This window comes from Nomascus leucogenys, chromosome 13 (genome assembly GCF_006542625.1).
Source record: "Nomascus leucogenys isolate Asia chromosome 13, Asia_NLE_v1, whole genome shotgun sequence".
NCBI lineage: Eukaryota > Metazoa > Chordata > Mammalia > Primates > Hylobatidae > Nomascus > Nomascus leucogenys.
In genome coordinates this window covers 13,252,306-13,275,516 of record NC_044393.1, presented here as the reverse complement: position 1 = coordinate 13,275,516, position 23,211 = coordinate 13,252,306, and the positions used below count along the sequence as shown (strand labels likewise).

At 52.7% G+C, this 23,211-nt stretch overlaps 2 protein-coding genes across 2 annotated transcripts in view; one reads left to right on the top strand and one right to left on the bottom strand.

Moving 5' to 3' along the window:
• The window catches only part of BCAS4 (breast carcinoma amplified sequence 4), an 84,557-nt gene that overhangs the window by 45,069 nt on the left and 16,277 nt on the right, over positions 1 to 23,211 (top strand). The window contains exon 4 of the mRNA XM_004093099.2: positions 1,857 to 1,991. Within this exon, the coding sequence (XP_004093147.1) occupies positions 1,857 to 1,991 (135 nt within the window). The remainder of the gene's footprint in view (positions 1 to 1,856; positions 1,992 to 23,211) is intronic.
• On the bottom strand, positions 274 to 905 carry LOC101179388 (thymosin beta-4). Its single transcript, XM_030826726.1, has one exon. The coding sequence runs from the start codon at positions 830 to 832 to the stop codon at positions 698 to 700; it is 135 nt and encodes a 44-aa protein (XP_030682586.1). The 5' UTR covers positions 833 to 905; the 3' UTR covers positions 274 to 697.

Sequence of the window (23,211 nt, the reverse complement as noted above, 5' to 3'; positions counted from 1 at the left end):
GATCATAGCTCACTGTAGCCTTGAACTCCTGGGCTCAAGTGATCCTCCTGCCTCAGCGTCCTGAGTAGCTGGAACTACAGGCACATGCCACCATGCCTGGCTCATTGTTCAATTTTTTGTAGAGATGGGGTTTTACCACGTTGCCCAGGCTGGTCTTAAATTCCTGGCCTCAAGTGACCCTCCGTGGCTTCAGCCTCCCAAAGTACTGAGATTACAGGCATGAGGTACCATGCCCAGCCAGAATTCTTTTTTAATTTATTTTAATTTTATTTATTTTTAAGTTTTTAAACTTTTTATTTGCATATTAATAAAATTGTGCATTCCAATAATTAAAATCATTTGAACAACAACAACAAAAAAAAAATGGCACTCTGATTAAACTGCATTACAGCCTGCAGGACACCTTGGGCCAGCTTGGTTTTACTTTAGATTTCACTGTCGTCCCATCCCACTTCTTCCACCCCACTTCTTCCTTCAGCAACATGCAAGTTCTTTCCTTCCCTGCCAGCCAGATAGACAGATGGGAGAGGCAGGTGCGGCCTTCGTTGGCAGTAGTTCTTTGATGTGAAAGGGGCAGCACAGTCATTTAAACTTGATCTGACCTCTTTGCATCTTACAAAGTTAAGCAGCTAAAAGAAGTAAAATAAGAAGGCAATGCTTGTGGAATGTACAGTGCATATTGGCGGCGCACGCCTCATTACGATTCGCCTGCTTGCTTCTCCTGTTCAATCGTTTCTTTGGAAGGCAGTGGATTTTTCTCTTGCGTCTCTGCCTTCTTCAGTTTCGACCTATCGAATTTCTCGATCTCAGCCATATCAGATTTGTCAGACATGGTTGCGGAGGAAAAGCGGAGCGAGGCACGCGAGAATGAGCAAAGTCTGGTCTGCGCAGTGGCCACCACTGAGTTGTCCAATTTTATTTATTTTTTTGAGACGGAGTTTCACTCTTGTCACGCAGGCTGGAGTGCAATGGCGCGATCTCAGCTCACTGCAACCTCTGCCTCCCAGGTTCAAGTAATTTTCCTGTCTCAGCCTCCTGAGTAGCTGGGATTACAGGCATGTGCCACCATGTCCGGCTACTTTTTGTATTTTTAGCAGAGACGGGGTTTCACCATGTTGGCCAGGCTGGTCTTGAACCCCTAACCTCAGGTGATCTACCCGCCTCAGCCTCCCAAAGTGCTGGGATTACAGGTGTGAGCCACCGTGCCCTTTTTTCTTCTTGAAACTGGCAGCTCTGCACTTGAGGCCTGGAGCTGAGTGGTCCCTGTGGGCCTGGACTCAGCTTTCTGGTTCACCTGCTTCCCATTAGGCCCCCTTTACCTGCTCGTTTCCTGCCAGGCCCTTGGTGGCTTCTGAGTTCGAATGTACAGCACATCCACTATTAAAATGAGAGATTGTGTGTCCTTAACATAGATGAAAAGTACAAATAAACAAATAAATAAATAAGCATTTGGGCTATTTCTATAAAATCAACTTTTAACAAAAAAGGCTTTGAAATCTGATGAATGTGCCCTGAGAGCCCCTGCCCCCGCCCCTGCCACTTCCTGGCTTTGTGACCTTGAGCAGGTGACCCAGCCTCTCTGAGCCTTGATTTACCTCCTCTATAAAATGGAGGCTAAGAACAGGGTCCCTATGGGGAGAAAGCAAGAGGCCATCAGCGGGAGCTGTGACTGTTGTCAGGGTTTCTGCAGGTGCCCCTCCAGCTAAGCAGGCCCTGCTGCCTTGCGGGGAGCCCCATTGGAGGGAGGCTGGGTGTAATTATGAAACGCCTGGAGTCCCCACCAGCCTAGGGAGTGTGGCCAGGAGTGGGCTCCAGCCTGCACAGATGCGGCATCATGGCTTCTCCATGTCTCTCAGGCCTTTGTCAAGATGGTTGGACACCACGTCGCCTTCCTGGAAGCAGACGTGCTTCAGGCTGAGCGGGACCATGGGGCCTTCCCGCAGGCCCTGTGGAGGTGGCTGGGATCCGCAGGGCTCCCCTCCTTCAGGAACGTGAGTATCCTGCCCCGAGAAGTGAGGGGAGGGCCTCTCCCCCTTCCCTCCGCAGACTTCAGCGTGGGGAGGAGCGCGCAGGAAGCAGAGTTCAGGGGGTCACATTTCACTTCTGCAGACAGGAAACGGGTATGGGCGGCCAGGCACCTCAGCCTTTCTCTGTCCCCTGTGAGCCTTGGCTGTGACGGTTCGTGTGCTCATCTACCATTTATTGGGCGCCAACTGTTTGCTGAGTGCCATCTGAGGTTACTGTGGTGAGCAGAAACAGCTCCTGCCCTCCTGCCCGTCCTTGCACACTTAGGGACAGTGCCCAGGATGACATCCAGAATTCTGGCCAGGTTGCCCTTCCTGAGGCAGGAGTCAGCCTCGAGCTGGCCCGAGGAGCCGGGGAAGGGGGACGGGCATCCCTCCTGCATATGGCTCTTTGTGGCCTGCAAAGGCTGTTCTCTTCCTCATCTCTCCTCTGTCTTCCTGGGATCTTCTCCGTGGCCCCGCAAGGAAGGAAGGATCATGTGTCCTTTTTGTCTTGTTTTGAAATGGGGTCTCACTCTGACACCCAGGCTGGAGTGCAAGGACATGATCTCAGCTCACTGCAACCTTCGCCTCCTAGGTTCAAGTGATTCTCCTACCTCAGCCTCCCAAGTAGCTGGGATTACAGGTGCGTGTCACCATGCCCAGCTAATTTTTGTAGTTTTAGTAGAGATGGGGTTTCACCATGTTGGCGAGGCTGGTCTCGAAGTCCTGACCTCAAGTGATCCACCTGCCTTGGCCTCCCAAAGTGCTGGGATTACAGGCATGAGCCACCGTGCCTGGCCGATCACCCTCATTTTATAGGTGAGAAGACGGAGGCTCAGGGAAGGAGATATGGGGACTTGTCTGAGGCCACGGGCCTGGAGCGCCTGTTTCTGGTGACTTGCCCTTCACAGGAAAGGTGTCACCAAGGGGGCCTCTTGTGGCTCCTTGGGCTCTGCCTGCAGGTATCCCCTCTACTGCCCTGTCTCCACTGTTCCTGCCTGTCCACACCTTATCTCCACTTTATCACAGCAGCCCATTTAGTGAGTGATTTTTGTTTTTGAGATAGGATCTCATTCTGTCGCCCAGGCTGGAATGCAGGCGTGATCCTAACTCATCGCAGCCTGGAACTCCTGGGCTCAAGTGATCCTCCCACCTTAGCCTCCCAAGTAGTTGGGACTGCAGGCACGCACCACCACACCTGGCTAATTTTTATTTTTGTAGAGACAGAGGCTCGCTTTGCTACCCAGGCTGGTCTCCATCTCTTGGACTTCAGCGATCCTCCTGCCTTGACTTCCCAAAGTGCTGAGATTACAGGCATGAGCTACCATGCCTGGCCTTATTGAGTGCTTACAAGGTTCCAGGCGCTGCATTAGGCATTTTATATGCAGTGATTCATTTATCTTTCCCAGCCATCTTGTGTGCTGGGTACTAACAGTATCTCCATTTAACAGGTGAGGAAATGAAAATTCAGAAAGTGTCAGGGGTTCTGCCCGTGGGCAGAATTTGGCCTATGTCAACTCATTTTATTTGGCCAGGCAATGTATTTAAACAGTGTGACTTGAAATGCCTGATAGGGCATGTGCTTTCCAGTCACAGGCTCCTGGCTTCATTGTACCTGCCTGAGGCACGTGCTGTTCACCTGCTTCCAGGTGAGTGGTTTGCCCAAGCTTGTAACAGCTGGACAATGGCCTCCCAGATCTCATGGTCTAGGAACTCCTCTTGATCCTTCAGAGCCCAAGTTAAAGACACCTCCTGTGAGAAGCCCTCTAGGATTGCCCCTCTTCAGACAAACTCCATCTCTTTGCTTTCCAAAGACAATGAAGTTATGAGCTACATCCTTTTTTTTTTTTTTTTTTTTTTTTTTGAGACGGAGTCTCACTCTGTCACCCAGGCTGGAGTGCAGTGGCACGGGATCTCAGCTCACTGCAAGCTCTGCCTCCTGGGTTCACGCCATTCTCCTGCCTCAGCCTTCCGAGGAGCTGGGACTACAGGCGCCTGCCACCACACCCGGCTATTTTTTTTGTATTTTTAGTAGAGACGGGGTTTCACCGTGTTAGCCAGGATGGTCTTAATCTCCTGACCTCGTGATCCGCCCGCCTTGGCCTCCCAAAGTGCTGGGATTACAGGCGTGAGCCACTGCACCTGGCCGAGCTGCATCCTTTGTCCTCTCCCTCAACTTATGGTGACCATTCCCAAGTGACATTTCTCACTGATGGCTTTAAAAGCACATTTGGGGCTGGGCACGGTGGCTTATGCCTGTAATACCAGCACTTTGGGAGGCCAAGGCATGTGGATCACTTGAGCCCAGGAGTTCGAGACCAGCCTGGGCAACATGGCAAAACCCCATTTCTACAAAAAATAGAAAAGTTAGCTGGGTGGCACATGCCTGTGGTCTCAGTTACGGGGGAGACTGAGGTGGGTGGATCACTTGAGCCTAGCCTGGGAGGTGGAGGTTTCGGTGAGCCTAGATCGCATGACTGCACTCAGCCTAGGTAACAGAGTGAGACCCTGTCTCACAAGAAAAGCACATTAGGGGCCAGATGTGGTAGCTCATGGCTATAATCCCACCACTTTGGGGGGCCAAGGTGGGAGGATTGCTTGAGTTCAAGACCAGCCTGGGCAACAAAGCAAGACCTTGTCTCTATAAAAAAGTATCCAAGTGTGATGGCATGCACCTGTGGCCCTAGCTACTCAGGAGGCTGAGGTAGGAGGATCACTTGAGCCTAGGAGTTTGAGACTGCAGTGAACCATGATCATGCCACTACACTCTAGCCTGGACAACAGAACAAGACCCTATCTCTGAAAATAAAAAAAAAAACTTAAGACACATCAGGGGCAGAAAGGACACAGGACCTTGGCTGCCCATGTCCTGTTAAAACCCAAGTATCCTAATAGTGGGTCCTGCCTGTCATTTAATACACTTCTTGTACTCTGCACAGTCATCCCGATGAGGTTGGTGCTAGTGTTCCCATTTACAGAGGCAGAGACTGAGACTTGGAGACGGGGAATCACCTATCCAGAGTCACTACTGGGTTTGGAATCCAGGCCTGTGGGGCTCTGAAACTGAGGTCCCCCCAGCACTCCTGCTGCAGGGATGTGGCATCCCCCCTGGGGTGTGGCTGGGGCATGCTGGGACCTGCACCCTCTCCTCTCCACCACACTAGGCCTTGCTAAGCCTTGGAGAGCCCCCTAGACCTACCTGCAGTGACTTGTTCCAGGAAGCGCGTCCTGGCCAGGGGTGGGTGAGTCATTCAGCAACCCCGGTGTGTTGTTCTTGGCCCCACAAGGGCTTTGTCTGGGGGAGGCGGTGCAGCCTAGTGTGTGCGCATGTGTGTGCGGACCTGAAGGCTCCAGGGCTGTGGCTGCTCCAGGGTGTGAGCTGGAGGGTCCCTTCCAGAATGATGATGATCACCACTGGTGTTGGGGCCGACTCTGCAGTCGCCTCACACCCCACCCTGTGAAGAGGGTGTGGTCATTGTTCCTGTTTTACAGATGAGGAAACCGAGTCACTGAGGGGTTAAGTTGCTTGCCCACCCAGAAGGTGGTGGAGCTGGGATTGGAACTTGTGATGTCTGGGCCCAGAGCCGTTGCCCTGCACCCCATTGGTCCATTCTGTGCCCTTCCTGACCCCCGGACCTGCTCTCTGGGAGGTGGGAGTCCTCGTAGGGTGCCCAGGCATTCTCAGTGTCTTCCATCTTGATTCTTTCAAAGCTGGGATTTTGTGCCGTCTGTAGTTAGTTCCCCTCAGTGCCTCCTCCCCCAGGGTGGACACCTCCTTTCCGTGACCCTGAAGGGCCATCACCCTCAGAGGCTGACATTCCAGTCTCCGCCAAGGGCTTGGATCTCCACCAAGCCCTTCTCCCGGGTCCTGTTCCAATGCCCGGCGTAGGTCTAAGGAGCCCAGGCAGCCAGGGGCTCGAGAGCTTTGGTTTCTGTCCTGGTCTCTCCCCCAGGACCCCACTGCTCCCGTGAGGCAGGTGTTTGAGGCCTCCCCCTACCCTAGGCTGGCCCGAACAGTGACCATCCAGACGCAGCAGCCAGTCAGGGTGGCCTGGCCATGTGGCACCCTTGGGGTGTCTGTTCCTCACCCACCTGTGCTGCCTCCAAAGGGTCCATGGAGTGGAGAGGGCTGAGGTGGGACAGGGATATTGGGTGGCCCCACGGGAATGCTGGCATGGGGTTCTGCCCCTGTGGGAGGAGCCACACCACTCGCCAGAGGCCCAGCCCCCAGAGAGGGCAGGCTGCCTGCTGCCCAGGTGACTTGGTGCTGGTATGGACATTGCCTGTGGCCTGGGCTGGCCCGAGGGGTCCGGTGCAGGAAGTGACCTGGGGATATTAGTGATCCCCCTCAGCCAGCTTTCCGACTGGATCCTGGCCTCTCAGCCCTGCCTTTGAGCCGCCTGAGAAAGAGGCATTTGCTCCACAGACGGAGCCAGCCTGTGCCCCAGGCCCTTGGCACCCAGCCACAAAAATGTACGCATGACCATGCTACGACACATGTATTTCATGGCACAAAAGTCCACATTTTGATGCTGCACTATATAAATGAAGTTTTCAGTTATGGTTTTATATTGATCGTTATAACATTGTGAGGTTTTAATAAGAATTGCACCTCTTTTTTATTGTAGCTAAGCCCCTTTTGTGACATGTCTTAGCTGTGTGACCATAGGCAAGTCTCTTAGCCTCTCTAAGCCTCAGAGACAGCCAGGCACAGTGGCTTCCACCCATAATCCCAGCACTTTGGGAGGCCAGGGTGGGAGGATCACTTGAGCTGGGAACAACATGGGGAGACCACGTCTCTAATTTACTAGATATTTTTAAAATAATATCTTTTTGAGATCTTAAAGTTATTTTGAATTGTTCCGAGATGGCTTCTCAGTGACTTCAGAATAAAATCCAAACTCCTTGTCATGGCCTGCAAGAGGCTGCAATCTGGCCATGTTCAGTCTCTCTCTCTCTCTCTTTTTTTTTTTTTTTTTTTTTTGAGATAGTCTCACTCTGTTGCACAGGCTGGAGTGCAGTGGTGCGATCTCAGCTCACTGCAACCTCCGCCTCCTGGGTTCAAGCGATTCTCCTGCCTCAGCCTCCCGAGTAGCTGGGATTATATGCGCCCACCACCACACCAGGCTAATTTTTGTATTTTTAGTAGAGACAGGGTTTCACCATGTTGGCCAGGCTGGTCTCGAACTCCTGACTTCAGGTGATCTGCCCACCTCAGCCTCCCAAAGTGCTGAGATTACAGGTGTGACCCACCATGCCCAGCTTAAAATAATATCTTTAAACTTAAAAAAAAAATTAAGCCTCAGAGAGTCTGACTGAGTCAGTGAGCTGGCACGGGCAGGTTCATGAGATGCTTTGCTTGCTAGAAAACTAGTTTGGATTTGATGGAAAATGATGAGGGCCCACGCTGAAGCAGAGGAGGAAAGCTCCAGAACTCTCAGGAGGGATTCCGAGCATGGAGCGGAAGAGCGTCGGCCACCTGAAAAGCCAGCCAGTGGCGTGATCTCAGCTCACTGCAACCTCCGCTTCCTGGGGTCAAGCGATTCTCCTGCCTCAGCCTCCCAAGTAGCTGGGATTACAGACATGCATCACCACTCCTGGCTAATTTTTGTATTTTTAGTAGAGACGGAGTTTCGCCACATTGGCCAAGTTGGTCTTGAACTCCTGACCTCAAGTGATCCACCCACCTCGGCCTCCCAAAGTGTTGGGATTATAGGCCTGAGCCACCATGCCTGGCTGAAAAGCCAGCTTTGCTTGTGAGTAATGGGGTGGTCCAGGACAGACTCAACACTTAGTGCTCAGCGGTGAGAGGGAATCACGGGGCGGCTGACAGAGCCAGCCCTGCTGTGCCGGGAACTGTTTTCAGCTTGTCAATCCTCATAACATCCCACGAGGGAGGTGCTATTTCTATCTCCATCTTACAGGTGAGGAAACTGAGGCATAGAGAGGGTAAGTAACTTACCCAGGAGCACACAGTTGGACATGAGGATATGAATCCACGTTCTTCTTTCCCTCACATATTGCCTTGGTAGAGAGCTGTGATCTCTTCAGGGAGCTTGTGTCTGGTGCAAGAATACAGACTATGACCAAATTCAAAGAAAATTCAGTTACAGGTGGGACACGGTGACTCACGCCTGTAATCCCAGCACTTTGGGAGGCCTAGGTGGGTGGGTCACTTGAGCCCAGGAGTTCCAGACCAGCCTGGGCAATATGTGAAACCCCATCTCTACCAAAAAAAATACAAAACTTTGCCAGGAGTGGTGGTGCATGCCTGTATTCCCAGCTACTCAGGAGGTGGAAGGATCACTTGAGCACAGGAGGTCAAGGCTACAGTGAGCCATAATCGTACCACTGCCCCCCCAACATCGTGATCCCACTGCACTCCATTCGGTGACCACTGCACTCCATCCTCGGTGACAGAGTGAGACCTTGTCTCTGCAAAATAAAATGTAGAAAAAATTAAAAGGGATCCCAGGTCTGAGGGGTCAGGAGTGGTCTCTGAGGAGGGGCCATAGAAGCTGAGAGCTAGATGATGAGTAAGTGTCGGTGTGGAGTCAGAAGAAAGAGCGCGCCCGGCCGAGGGAACTGTGATTGCGAAATCTCTGCAATGCACCTGAGCTTGGTGCTTGAGGAATCGCTAGTCCAGCGTGGGCTGCCTGCATGAGCCAGGGCAGAGTAGAGAGAGAGAAGGTCTGGGAGGTAGCAGGGACCAGATTGTGCAGGGTCTCAAGGCCACACAGAGGAATTTAACACTCTTCTAGGGGCGATTCTTGTAGCAGGGGAGTGACTTGGCCAAATTTGCTTCACTTAGTGAGAAACCAGGGCTCGTTCTCTGCTCTGAGCTCAGGCTGGCATTCAGGGTCTGTGACGTCTTAGGACTTGAACACCAGAGCTGAGCAGGGCACGTGGGTGCCCTCCAGGCTGCAGGTTCGGTTGTTTGGAATGTTTCCTCCCCTGAAAATATCTCATGCTGTGCCCTGAGCTCTCTGGAATCCTCCCCTTGCCAGGTCTCAGGGCCCTTGTCCAATCAGAGGAAAGAAAAGAGGTTCCAGAAAGGGGCCCAGGTCTTCCAGACAAATGTCCCTGAGACCCCACTGGAGGAGGTGGCCATCAGCCCAGCGCCTGCCTGCGGAGGGCCCCTCACATCTGGAGATGGTTTCAGGCATGTGCGGAAGTGAAAGTGTGAAATGGGGCCGGAGCCCTGCGGGCTGCGGACCTCGGAAGTGCACAGAGGCCACAGCAGGTGTCCCCTTGGCCTGGGCCAGCTTCCTGCTGACCGTGCCAGGCCGGCCCTCCTCCTGGCTCACGTGCCCAGAGGCACAGAGCAGCCTCACTAATTTGTTGTAAACCACTGTTTGTTTTCTGCTGCCAAAACATCTTGTTCACGAGGTGTCATTTTGATTAATTTTTCTGATGGAGAAGAATGTGGTGCTTCCCAGGGAAGCTCTTTGGCTGACAGCAAAGCTGACTGGGCCAACTCCTGACTCCTGCACAGAGCGGTGCTGCCCTGGGGGAGGGAAGCTTGGCTGGGACTTGGGGCTTCCTGGCCCACCTGTTCACTCCTTCCCCAACCAGGGCAGCAGAGGCCTGGGGAGACCGTGCTTGCTGAGACCTTCCCAGAAAGAAAGATGGGCAGAGGGGCTGGAGGGGAGCCAGGGTGGCTTTGGAGCAAAGCAGAGCCAGGACAGGCAGGGTGTGAGATGTCACCTGGTCCCACAGTTGCAGCGCTCCCAGGGTGATCTGGTAACAGCAGTGAGTGAGTCTTCTGGGCATGAGACAGGAGGGAGTGGTGGGGACTGTGGCGAATTGCAGACCCCATGCCTCATGTACAGGAGTGGAGCTTGCCTGGTACCAGCCTCACAGAAATGGCGGCCAGCGGTCACCAGGTTTTCCTATATGGGGGAGAAAGCTGGACATTTGGAGGGTTTTTTGTTTTTTGTTTTTTTATGAATCTTCCCATGTCAAAAAGTCAGTATTTTTCTAACTGTTGAATACTGTGTGGAAAAACGTGTTGTGGCTGGAGCAGTGGCTCACACCTGTAATCCCAGCACTTTGGAAGGCCAAGGCAGGAGGATCACTTGAGCCCGGGAGTTCGAGACCAGCCTGGGCAGCATATTCTAAAAAATTAAAAATAATAAAACTGTGTTGTACCGTGGGCTGCACCCAGTATACCCCCGGGTCTGGACTTTAGGCTGATGACCTGTACCTCTTCGTCCCCTCCACTGTGGAGGATTTGGGACCAGGGAGGGGTAGAGCGGCATCTTCTCCACTTTTATGCACCAGCCCTGGTTGGAACTCTTCAACCCTAAACAGCAGCATGACTAACAGCCAATAGTTGTATTGAGCTCCTACTGTATACGAAGGGCTTTCTGTGCCTCATCTCAATTTCCTGTAACAACACCAGAGGCAGATGCTATTATTCCAGTTTACAAAGAAAGGACCTGAGGCTCAGAGAGGGCTGTTTACTTGCTCAGAGTCACACAGTGTAACTGGCAGAGCTGGGATTTGATCCAGCTTTGACCTTGGTCAGCTGGTCAGCGTGTGTCTCTACCTCCCTCTGTGAGCTTCCCAAAGGCAGGGACCAAAACTTCGACTGCCAAGGCTGCAAACTCGAGATCTTTGGGCTAGGTCTGCCTCAACCACACTTGTTCTTTGGCCAGCGTGGTATATGGATATATTTAACTTGAGTTAGTTGCCAAAAAGCATATTTCATGTGAGATTTTGAGGATGAGAGGGGAGGAAGTTCCTTCTGACAACAAGTAGTTTTTATTTTGGGAGGGTGCTGTTTGTTGAGGCCTATCTGAAAGCACCCCAACTTTGCTCTTATTGCTTCTCATGAAGAAGCAGGGGTTCGAGTGGGCCCCTGAGCGGCGTCCCTGCCCGGCCAGCATCTGGCCCACTGTGCTCACTCTTGGTGCCTGCTGGTGTGTTTGAGTTTCCTGCTCTGGTAGAGCACATAGTAGGTGTTCAATAGTCATCAGCGGATGTTCTGAAGGCTTCTTGCCTGCCTCCCAGATTTCTTAGGGGGCGTGTCCAGGCACTGGAAGGCTGGAGAGGATTTTCAAGGCTGTAAGGGAGGTAATGAGGCTGTGGGCGGAGCTGCCCTGCCGGGGCTGCCTGTAGGAGTCGTCAGTGCCAGGCTCAGCGTGCTTCCCTCCCCCAGTGACCCCCCCAGCTCCCGCCCCTCGCCTCCTCTCCCCTTCCTGCCCAGCCCTGCAAGTTGAGGGGGGCGGTGCTGGGTCTCTCCCCTGCAGAATACCCCTGCAGGGGGTGACTCGGGGAGGAGGCCGACGGGCTCGGCTTTATCTGGTGATGGAGGCTGGGTAAGACACAAACAAGAAGGGAGAGGAAATTGTGAGGCACCCTCTCCCGGCCCTGAACCAGCCGCTGCTTCTCCTTCTGCCCTCATCAGCCCTTGCGGTAAAAATGCAGCAGGAGCAGGATGGCAAATACGAGGACCACAACTGTGGAGGGCCGAGGGGTGCCGGGTCCCAGTCTCCACCTACCAGCTCCCTCCCCACGGCTCCCAGGGACCTCCCGGGTTTGTTTCCTTCAAGGTCTTTGGCGGAGTGCTACAGGGGAACAGAGGGTTCCTGGCAGGCTGGTTTGGGAATCAAATTGTGTTTTTCAGGCATTTCATTCTTGTTGAGATTTTGAGGATGAGAGGAGGAAGTTCCTTCCGACAATAAGAAGTTTTCATTTCCGGGGGGGTTGGCTGTTTTTGGGCCCTATGTGGAAGCCCCCCAACTTTGTCCTGGTTGGTGGGACCCTCAACATGCCCTTCTCTCAACGCAGCACCACCATCAGGGGCATCCCCTGTGGCAGCAGTGCCTGGGCCCAGCCCTGCCATCCTGGGGTTGTTGGACATTGTTTGTGGCCTTTGTACATGCCGGTCCCCCTCCCTGGAAAACCCTTCCCACTCCCCACCTGGCAATGTTCATTATTGTTCAAAGCCCCAGTCACACGGTCCCACCCCTGGGAAGCCACCTGGGTTCCCCAAGCCAGCCTTCCTCTGGGGTCCCCTAACCCAAACCCTCGTTCATTCCCTGGCTGGCACATGGCCTTGTCTGCATTTTCTCCTGTTGTTCCCCTAGCCTGAGAGCTGCTCAAGGGCGGGGCCTGTGTCTTGTCTTTGCCGTGGTGATGGGAGTTCTGATGCTGCTGGAGTGTTCTGGGGCTCTTCTCTGGGCCACCACAAGCAGCACTTACCTGCCCTACTTGGTTCATCCCCAGGCCACCTGGTACGGAGTAACTGTCCCCATCCCCACTCTTCAGGTGAGGAAACCGAGGACCAGAGAAGTTAGAACATTTTAACAAAGCCAGGGCCTGGCCCGTTTGATTCCAGAGTCCCACATTCTTCACACCCCAGGAATCGAAATTCAAACACTCACTGAGACCAGGCAAGGCCCTGAGTGATGCACAGAGGCCAGGTTGGGGCTGTGACCAGCAGGGGAGACGGGGCCCTCAGCTGCAGCCTGGAACAGAGACCAGAGTGGCCAGGCCTTGCGCTTTTTGTGGCTGTGTGTGTGTGTGTGTGTGTGTGTGTGTGTGTTTCTTTTTTCTTTTTTATAGTTTCACTCTGTTGCCCAGGCTGGAGTGTGGTGGCATGATCTTAGCTCACTGCAACCTCTTCCTCCCAGGCTCAAGCAGTTCTCCTGCCTCAGCCTCCCAAATAGCTGAGACTACAGGCGCCCGCCACCATGACTGGCTAATTTTTGTATTTTTAGTAGAGATGAGGTTTCGCCATGTTAGCCAGGCCAGTCTTGAACTCCTGACCCCTAGTGATCCGCCCACCTTGGTTTCCCAAAGTGCTGGGAATACAGGTGTGAGCCACTGCACCTGGCCGAGGCCTTGCACATTTTAAAAGAGCGGATGCAGATTTTCTGTGAAATCAACTGATTTTGAAAACAGGTCTGAGAGGCTCAAATAAATTTCCTCAGGGCCGTCGGTTCAGGGGCCTGCATCTGGGCCCTTGGCAGTGATCTACAGTGACTGGGCAGCGCCCAGAGGACCCAGGACATGAACCCATGGCTGGGTACCTACCTCTCCCTGCCCAGCCTGGCATTTGATGATGTCCTCGGTGGGGGACATCATCAAGGATGTGTGGGGTGCCAGGGCCCACGGCTGGTCTGGGTTCACTTCACAAAGGGGGTTCTAGGTGAGTGCCAAGGGAGGCAGTTGGTGGGATCCCTCTACACCCCCCGCATTCTTTCCACCTGGCACTCCTACTTTTTGAGCCAAACAGATGATGTTTTCTTAGTCTTATATGAAGTGTCAATGAATGCAGTTAACAATATCCCCTTTCGTTTTTTTTTTTTTTTTTTTTGAGTCGGAGTCTTGCTCTGTCACCCTGGCTGGAGTGTAGTGGTGTGATCTCAGCTCACTGCAACCTCCGCCTCCCAGGTTCATGCAATTCTCCTGCCTCAGCCTCCCGAGTAGCTGGGATTGCAGGCACATACCACCACGCCCAGCTAATTTTTGTACTTTTAGTAGAGACAGGGTTTCGCCATGTTAGCCAGGCTGGTCTCGAACTCTTGACCTCAAGTTATCTGCCCACCTTGGCCTCCCAAAAGGATTATAGGTGTGAGCCACCTCACCCAGCCAACACTCCCCTTTCTAATCGGAATGTCACCTTCAGGGTCACTCATCATAGAGAAACTCTGTCCCTCGCAGCTCCTCATATCATAATGCAAACCCCATTCGCCCTTAAGATTGCGGATCCAGTTCCTGTAGCATTTGGAGGGGGGTAATCAAGAGCAAGAATGCAGACCAGGCCTCGCAACCTCAGCACTGTGGACATTTGGGGCCAGGTCCTTCTTTGCTGTGGGGACCATTTTGTGTACTGGGGGGTGTTTTATGTACTGGGGGGATGTTTTGTGTAGTCAGGGGTGTTTTGTGCACTGGGGATGTTTTGTGCACTGTGGATATTTTGTGTAGTGGGGGGTATTTTGTGCACTGGGGATGTTTTGTGCACTGGGGATGTTTTGTGTAGTGGGGGGTGTTTTGTGTAGTGGGGGGGGGGGGGGGGGGGGGGGGGGGGGGGGGGTGTTTTGTGTAGGTGGGGGGGGTGTTTTGTGTAGTGGGGGTGTTTTTGTGGGTGTTTTGTGTAGTGGGGGATGTCTTGTGTAGTGGGGGGTGTTTTGTGAATTGCAGGATGTTTTGTGCGCTGGTGGGTGTTTTGTGTAGTGGGGGGTGTTTTTGTAGTGGGGGGTGTTTTGTGTAGTGGGGGATGTCTTGTGTAGTGGGGGGTGTTTTGTGAATTGCAGGATGTTTTGTGCGCTGGTGGGTGTTTTGTGTAGTGGGGGGGTGTGGGGTGTTTTGTGAGTGGGGTGTTTGTGAGTGGGGGTGTTTGTGTAGTGGGGGGTTTTGTGATTGGGTGTTTTGTGCTGGGGGTGTTTTGTGTGTGGGGGGTGTTTTGTGTAGTGGGGTTTTTTGTGTTTTTGTGAATTGCAGGATGTTTTGTGCGCTGGTGGGTGTTTGTGTAGTGGGGGGTATTTTGTGCACTGGGGATGTTTTGCACTGGGATTTTGTGCACTGGGGTGTTTTGTGTGGGGATTTTTGTGCACTGGGGTGTTTGTGACTGTGGATGTTTTGTGTAGTGGGGGTTTTTGTGCACTGGGGATGTTTGTGCACTGGGATGTTTTGTGTGGGGGTTTTGTGCACTGGGTGTTTTGTGTGGGGGTTTTGTGCACTGGGGATGTTTTGTGCACTGGGGTGTTTTTTTTTTTTTTTTTTGTGAGGGGGTATTTTGTGCACTGGGGGTGTTTTTTTGCACTGGGGATGTTTGTGCACTGGGGTTTTTTTTTTTTTTTTTTTTTTTTTTTTTGTAGTGGGGTGTTTTGTGCACTGGGGGTGTTTTGTGCACTGTGGATGTTTTGTGTAGTGGGGGTATTTTGTGCACTGGGGATGTTTTGTGCACTGGGGGGTGTTTTGTGTAGTGGGAGGGTATTTTGTGCACTGGGGATGTTTTGTGCACTGGGGATGTTTTGTGTAGTGGGGTATTTGTGCACTGGGATGTTTTGTGTGAGGTATTTGTGCACTGGGGATGTTTTGTGCACTGGGGGGGGGGGGGTGGGGGGGTGGGGGGGGATTTGTGCACTGGGTGTTTGTGTAGGGGGTTTTGTGCTGGGATGTTTTGTGCACTGGGGGGTGTTTTGTGTAGTCGGGGATGTTTTGTGCACTGGGGGTGTTTTGTGCACTGTGGATGTTTTGTGTAGTGGGGTGGGGGGTGTTTTGTGCACTGGGGATGTTTTGTGTAGTGGGGGGTGTTTTGTGAATTGCGGGATGTTTTGTGCGCTGGTGGGTGTTTTGCCGCGTCTCTGGCCTCACTCACTAGATGCACCCTCCCCACAGTGTAACAACCAAAAAGGAGTCCATAAATTGCCAGCTGTCCCCTGGGGGCAAAATTGCCCTGAGTTAAGGACCACTGGCCCAGAAGAATGACAGCTGTCAAGACTGGGTGATGGTACGTGGGGACTCATCATTAGTCCCCTCATTGCTTTTATATGTTTCCTATAAATATGAAAAAGTTTCTTTATAAATATGGAAAAGAATACAAAGTTAAAAAATATATGAAAGCATGAATTCTGGAGCCAAACAGTCCCGGGTTTTGTATATTGGTGGTGTTGCTGGCCAGCTCCATGGCCTTGGGAGAGTCTCAGCCTCCCCCTCTGTGAAATGGGTGGCAGTTCTCCAGCCTCATGGCCTCAGGTCGAGGATTTGAACGTGCCTGATTTGTTCTTCATTTGGCAGCTTCTGTGTAGCAGTACTCTGATGTGGGCGCTGTTCTAGCGGCTGAGGTGCATAAGTTGTGGAGAGTGGCGTGCTTTGTTGAGTATTCACGCAAGGCAGGCATCCGGACGCTCTGCGCTGACCTCATTGCTCACCTGCTCAGCTGTTGTGTCGTGAGGCAAGTTGCTATCATTGGCTCCATTTTATAAAGAGCAACTGAGGCAGCAGGAGGTGTAGCTTCTCCCCACAGTCAGCGGGAGGAGGTAGAAGAGGTGTCCCCAGGCTGCCTGGCTCCAGAGCCTGCAGTCCTGAGCTCCAGGCTGCCTGAAGGGATTCACTTATGCACTCTGCACAGCGCTAGCACATAGTAGGTGCTCAGTTAGGGTGGGCTGCGAGGATTGCTTTTGTAGACAGCTCTCTCTGGAGGGGCTGATTGTTCCAAATCCCCCCGCCATGTGGCACCCTAGGTGTGTCTCTGACATCTTCAAGGCTGCCAAAGCCAAGTCCTGAAGCTGCTGTTTACAGAATAACCTGTCGCCCGCTTCCTGCCATGTGCTGACGTCAGCCACCGTGGATCTCGCCTGCAGGAATTGAATGGAGTGGCTCTCTTGCCTCTGAGCTGCTGCCCGTCTGGGTCAGCCCCTCCACACTCCTCATGCCAGGAGCATGCCGGTGCTCAGGGGTGGCCGGGTTTGTGGTGTGTCTCAAGCAATGCTGGGTCATGAGGGGTTGGGCTAGCCACGCCCACCTGGGCACACCTGCCGGGGGTGTCTTGGGTCCCCCTCTGGGTCCCACCTCTCCCACTTCCTCCTGTCTTCAGCTCCCCATTCCATCTTGACCACTGGGGGAGGGGCCCAGGCAAGGCCCCACCCTCACCCCCAGCCCTGCTTGGTGGAGATTTCGGCCTCTGGCTCTGCATCCCCCACAGTTCTGTTTCCTGCTGTCTCTCTTCCCGTCTCCATCTCTGTTGGTATTCTGGTCTGTCTCTTTGTGTCACTGCCTGGATCCATGTCTCTTGCGTTCATCTTGCTTGTCTCTGCCTCTCGCCATGTGTCTCTGCATCCCTATCTGTGCCACTCTGTCTCCTTGTCTCTCCTGCCTGTGTCTCTGTCCCATGTCTCTCCGTGTGTCACCTACACACTCACAAACCTTCACTGTGCCCCCCTGTCCCCCAGGCCACAATCCTTTCATCCCCCTTCACGCCCCACCCCACCTGCATCTCTGGCTCCTCCAAGAGACCTTCTTGGGACCCCTTCCTCCTCAGACTGGAAGGGGAAGGGTGTGGGCCGGAGGGGATAGGACAGGTCTGAGGCTGTCTGCCGTCCACCAACCTGGCTGGCCCGGGCTGGGCCGTGGGCACCCACTGCCCTTCTCTGAGCCCTGATGTCCACATCAGGGCATAAGTGCACCCACAGGAGGGTCCCCCAGGGACACTTTTTACTGCGTCACTGGAGAGCAACACTTGGTACGTGGGAACTGTTAGTAACAACAGCCATGAACCTGAGGATGAATAAATGATGGACCTGGGTCCCTGCCTGGGCTTAGGGTCTCTCTGGAGAATAAAACTCACAGGCAGAAACTATCAGCGGATAATAACAAGGTGGGCTGCATGCATCTGACTTCATGCCTCACAGAGAAAAAGAGGAAAGAGCTCAAGGGAAGCTGCAGAGGATAGGCTGGGAAAGGCCTGCGGGAGGGAAGAGCCCGGCCCATGTGTGGCACTGGCATGGCATTCGCAGTACAGCCCACGACAGGCTGCTGGGTCGCAGGCATTCCTCAGCGAGATTGGGCCCTGCAGGGGATGGCAGGTGTGGTCAGCGTCGGAACGCAGGTTCTGGAATCAAGCAATGTGCAGAGGTGAGTCGTTGGTCAATGCAGACTCCTGCCTGCCGCCTGCAGCTGTGGATGGGGTCTGGAAAAGGTGCAATCCCTTTGATGCCCACGGAGCCTGGGAAGTACTTGGCTCTGTTCCTGGTCAACGTTCTGCTGGGAAAATAAACCGTGTCTCATTAGGCAGTGAGTTCATCCCGATGCCTGTTCTGGCTGATAACATCACTGCTTGTCATGCTGCCAGGCCCAAAGTCAAGGTCAAAGTTCCTGTTACTTAGGGAATCCTAATGATTAACCTGGGAACCTCAGCTGGAGAGGGAGATGCTGGTTTTTAAATGGAGTGAGAAGCTGGAGCAGGGAGGCAGCTGTTTCGGGACTGGGCATCCCCAAGCTCCAATTTCGAGGTGCCATCCTGACCAGGATTGGTGATCACAGTCTTCCAGCTTCCTTGTCCCCTTTGTGTCTGGCAGCTCTTTGCTGGCCTGGGCCTGGCTCCAGAGGCCTTGGGCAGTGCCCCTGGAAGTGTGTGCATTGGTACGAGGCAGGAGGGGCTCAGATGACAGCGGTCAGTGCTTGGAGAGACATGGGGGCCCTGCTTGCAGGGCTGCTTGCCAGCATCTTTGTGCCTGACATGTGGCCTCCTATAACCTCTCACTCTCTGGCCAGCAGGCATTTACTGAGCACCTACTGTGTGCCAGGCCCTCTGATTGATTGATGAGTCACATCACTTAGTGGCTGAGAGATGTTCTGGCACTTGTAATTTTCAAGCCTCCTTGTAAGTTAAACATTGAAGCAGTATCAGAACTGGCTCCCATAACTGTGATTTAGTTTAAATGTTCATATTTTGAAACTGAATGCATTTAATTACTAAAAATGCAACATTATAACATTGTACATTTGGGCTGTTCACAAGCTAATGATGGCATTTTAGAAGCATATGAATTCAGAGAGCCCTGTTCAGGATGAAATGAGCCTTCATTCATTGAGCACTATTTTCTTCCTTTTTTTGAGACGGAGTTTCGCTCTTGTTGCCCAGGCTGGAGTGCAATGGCGTGATCTCAGCTCACCGCAACCTCCACCTCCTGGGTTCAAGCAATTCTCCTGCCCAAACTCCCGAGTAGCTGGGATTACAGGCACGCGCCACCACGCCTGGCTAATTTTGTATTTTTAGTGGAGACAGGGTTTCTCCATGTTGGTCAGGCTGGTCTTGAACTCCAGACCTCAGGTGATCCACCTGCCTCAGCCTCCCAAAGTGCTGGGATTACAGGCTTGAGCCACCTCACCCAGCCGAACACTATTTTCTAAGCACTTTCCATTATATGGGCATAATGCCCTATGAAGTAGGAGCAATTATTAGCCCCCATTTTCAGATGAGAAAACAGAGGCACAGAGAGGTTAGTAACTTGGCCAAGGTCACACAGCTAGAAAGGGGAACCGCTGCCATCTGAGGGATTTGGAAATGGGACGGTTTACTGTGCTGGATGAAGGGACTCTGCTCTCAATGCTAGCAGCTCTGGGGCTTTGGTGGGGGATGTCAAAGTGCAAATTCGACGTCCTCTGTGACCCCCACCTCCACTGCCACCCTTATTTCCATAAGCAACATGAGTCTTACTGAGGGAATGGGCAGGTGGTGGGAAGCCCCTAAGGCTTTGTGCCCCGAGAAGTGAGTTATTCCCCATCAGAAGTCCCCCCGTTTCTGGCTCTGTTGAGAACGTCCATGGTGGGGGTGAGGGTGGGTGGCTTGGCCAGCAGGATGTTCTCCTCTTTCCCTCTGTCTCTAGGGCTCTTGAGCCTGGAGACCACCCCCTAGTGTTGCTGCCTGGAGCTTCCTTCCATCCACCTCCATGCCTGTCCCGTCCCCGCACAGTCCCCTCTTAGCCTCCTTGTCTGCTCCGGGAGCTGCCGAGAACTAGCAATTCCAGCCCCTGGGCCAGGCTTAACTCTGCTGTCAAACTTCCACCCTCTCTTCATTCATTCATTCATTCATTCATTCATTCATTCATTCATGTTAACACAGTCATCCCTGGTATCCATGGGGCTTGGTTCCAGGAACCCCTCTCAGTTATCAAAAATCCATGGGTGCTTGAGTCTCTAATACAGAGAATATATAGAGAGAATTTGCATATAACTTACATACATCCTTTCAAATACTCTAAATCACCTCTAGATTACTTATAATACCTAATACAAAGTAAATGCTGGCCGGGCATGGTGGCTTACGCCTGTAATCCCAGCACTTTGGGAAGCCGAGGTGGGTGGATCACCTGAGGTCAAGAGTTTGAGACCAGCCTGGCCAACATGATAAAACCCTGTCTGTACTAAAAATACAAAAATTAGCCAGGCATGATGGCAAGCGCCTGTAATCTCAGCTACTTGGGAGGGCAAGGCAGGAGAATCACTTGAAGACAAGAGCCAGAGGTTGCAGTGAGCCAAGATCGCACCGTTGCACTCCAGCCTGGGTGACTGAGCGAGACTCTGTCTCAAAAACAACAACAAAAAACCCAAAATAAATGCTATATAGATAGCTGTTATACTGTATTGTTTGGGAAATAATGACCAAAAATCTGAACATGTTCAGTACAGATACAACCAACCTTTTTTTTTCCTTGATTTTTTTTTTTTTGTGTGTGTGAGACAGTTGCTCTTTTGCTCAGGCTGGAGTGCAGTGACACAGACCATAGCTCACTGCAGCCTCAAACTTCTGGGCTCAAGCAATCCTACCACCTCAGCCTCCTGAATAGCTGGGACTATAGGGATGTGCCACCATGCCTGGCTAACTTTAGTATTTTTTGTAGAGACAGGATCTTGCTCTTATTATTATTATTGTTGTTATTACTATGTGAGACAGAATCTTGCCCTGTCACCCAGGCTGGAGTACAGTGGTGAGATCTCAGCTCACTGCAGCCTTGACCTCTTAGGCTCAAGCAATCCTCCCACCTCAGCGCCCCCCAAGTAGCTGAGAGACTACAGGTGTGTGCCACCATGCCTGGCTAATTTATTATTGTTATTATTATTATTATTATTATTATTATTATTATTATTATTGTAGAGACAGTGTCTTGCTATGTTGCCCAGGCTGGTCTGAACTCCTGGGCTCAAGTGGTCCTTCCGCCTTGGCCTCCCAAAGGGCTGGGATTACAGGCTTGAGCCACCACGCCCAGCCTCGTTTTTGAATATTTTTGATTCATGGTTGGTTGAATGCATGGATATGGAACCCGCAGATGTGGAGGGCCAGCTGCACTTATCTTTGAGCCACCTGTGTGAGCCAGGCATTGTTCAGACCCTTGGCGTGGAAGGAGCAGAGGCTGCCTGCTCCCAGCCCTGGCGATGGCCTAGTGTGTGATATGCCCCAGGGAGAGCACTATAAGGAAGGGAAAGGAGAGGTGTCTGAGGAGGAGGAGACAGGGGGCCAGGGAGGGCCTCTGGGGAGGTGACTGGAGAGCCAGGTGGCTGGCGCCCTGGGGGAGGGAAGAAGAGGGCCTGGGGACAAGGAGTTCAGGCGGTGGAAGGAGCAGGCCCTGGGGCCAGTGGGAGGCTCAGCCCGGAGGCTCTGAGACCTGCTCAGCCCTTGTCTTACTGGGACCGCTCTGCTGCATGTGGAGGAAAGATGCCAGGTGTGTGATGTGGAGCTTAGGGGCTTTAGAGCCACTGGAATGGTCCAGGAGAGTGCTGGTGGCCTGGAGCAAGTGGGGTGGCAGGTGGAGGTGGGGAGGTGTAGCCAACTCTGGATGTGTGTGTGTGTTAATTGAAATTTTCTTTTGAGAACATTGTAGATTCACATTCGGTTACAAGAAGTAACATGGAGAGGCCGGACGCAGTGGCTCACACCTGTAATCTCAACACTTTTGGAGGCTGAGGCAGGAGGATCACTTGAACCCAGGAATTTGAGACCAGCTTGGGCAACATAGGGAGACCCCCATCTCAAAAAAAAAAAATTAGTTGGGCATAGTAGCATGTGTCTGGGGTTCCAGGTACTTGGGAAGCTGAGGTAGGACTATTGCTTGGGCCTGGGAGGTCAAGGCTGCAGTGAGCTGTGATTGCACCACTGCACTATAGCCTGGGCGACAGAGTGAGATCCTGCCTCGAAAAAGAACACAGAGAGATCCCTTTCTGTGCCCAATTGTCCCAAGTGGTAACATGTTTCAAAACCATAGCACAATATCCCAACCAGGTTAGCAACATGAATCTGACCTGTTGATCCGATGCAGGTCTCCCCAGTCCGACTTGGACTCATTCGCATGTGGCGTAAGTCCTATAGGTTTGTACCCATTTCATACAATTTACTTGTATCAGCCAAGACACTGAGCAGGGTCCCGCCAGGTCCCCTGTGCTGTCCTTTATAACCACCCTCACCCTTCCTGTCCCCCTACTCCCTGCCCAACCCCCGGCTACCACTCATCTGCCCTCCACTTTTAAGATTTTGCCATTTCAAAAATGTTCTATAAATGGAACGGTGCAGTCTGTGACCCTTTGGGATTGGCTGTTTTCACTCACATACTTCCCTGGAGATTTGTCCAAGTTGCTACATGAATTAAGAGTCTGGGCCGGGCGTGGTGGCTCACGCCTATAATCCCAGCACTTTGGGAGGCCCAGGAGGGTGGGTCACCTGAGGTCAGGAGTTCAAGAGCAGCCTGGCCAACATGGCGAAACCCTGTCTCTACTAAAAATACAAAAATTAGCCAGGTGTGAAGGCACACGCCTGTAATCCCAGCTACTCAGGAGGCTGAGGCAGGAGAATTGCTTGAACCCGTGGTGGAGGTTGCAGTGAGCCAAGATCGTGCCACTGCACTGCAGCCTGGCGACACAGCGAGACTCCATCTCAAAAAAATAAAAGAAAAAGACAAAGAGTGTGTCACTTGAGTCCAGGAGGTTGAGGCCGCAGTGAGCCGTGATTGTGCCACTGCTCTTCAGCCTGGGTGACAGAGCAAGGCCTGGTCTCTGAAAAAAAAAAAAAAAAAAAAAAAAGTCTGGATACGTTTGCAGGCAGAGCCAACAGGATTTGCTGGGGTGGTCAAGCAGCAGTTGGAGATTTGAGCGTGGAGTTCAGGGCTGGAGGAGGCATCCAGTATTGTGTCTCCAGAAGGCCGAATGAAGTCACCCGGGAGCGGGAGGCCCAGAGGTCGGAGGTCTGAGTTCACATGGATTAGGCGTCTTCTGTGTGGTAGATGCTGTCCTGGGCCAAGAGTTCAGCAGCGAATGGGGCAGACAAGTTCCCTGCATGGTGAGGGGCTGACCAGCTGCAGCGTCGGTGTGGGTATGGACAAGGGAGCAGGCTCGGGATCTCGTTCCCTTATCATTTCTCTCTTTGCAGCTGTGGCAGACTCCAGGGGCTGCACCTTATGGAGCCCAGTGTGGCCCTGGGGTGGAGGGGCTGGACCAGAGCTCTGCAGGAGCCATGAGTGAAATAACAAGAGTGCAGTGTTTCCCTGAAGGCGAGATGGCCTCTGTCCAGCACGGACGGCCTGTCTTCTGAGATGTCCTTTATACATTTAGAATATCATAGCTTTGACAGAGGGATGGGGTTGGCAGGTGAGGGGGGTGCAGTTGTTTTGTGTGTCTATGCCAGGGGCAGGTGACCTGCCCGCCCCTAGGCTTGGGTGCAGAGAGGCCTGGAACCCTTGGAGCGACTTCCCCAGCTCCCTTT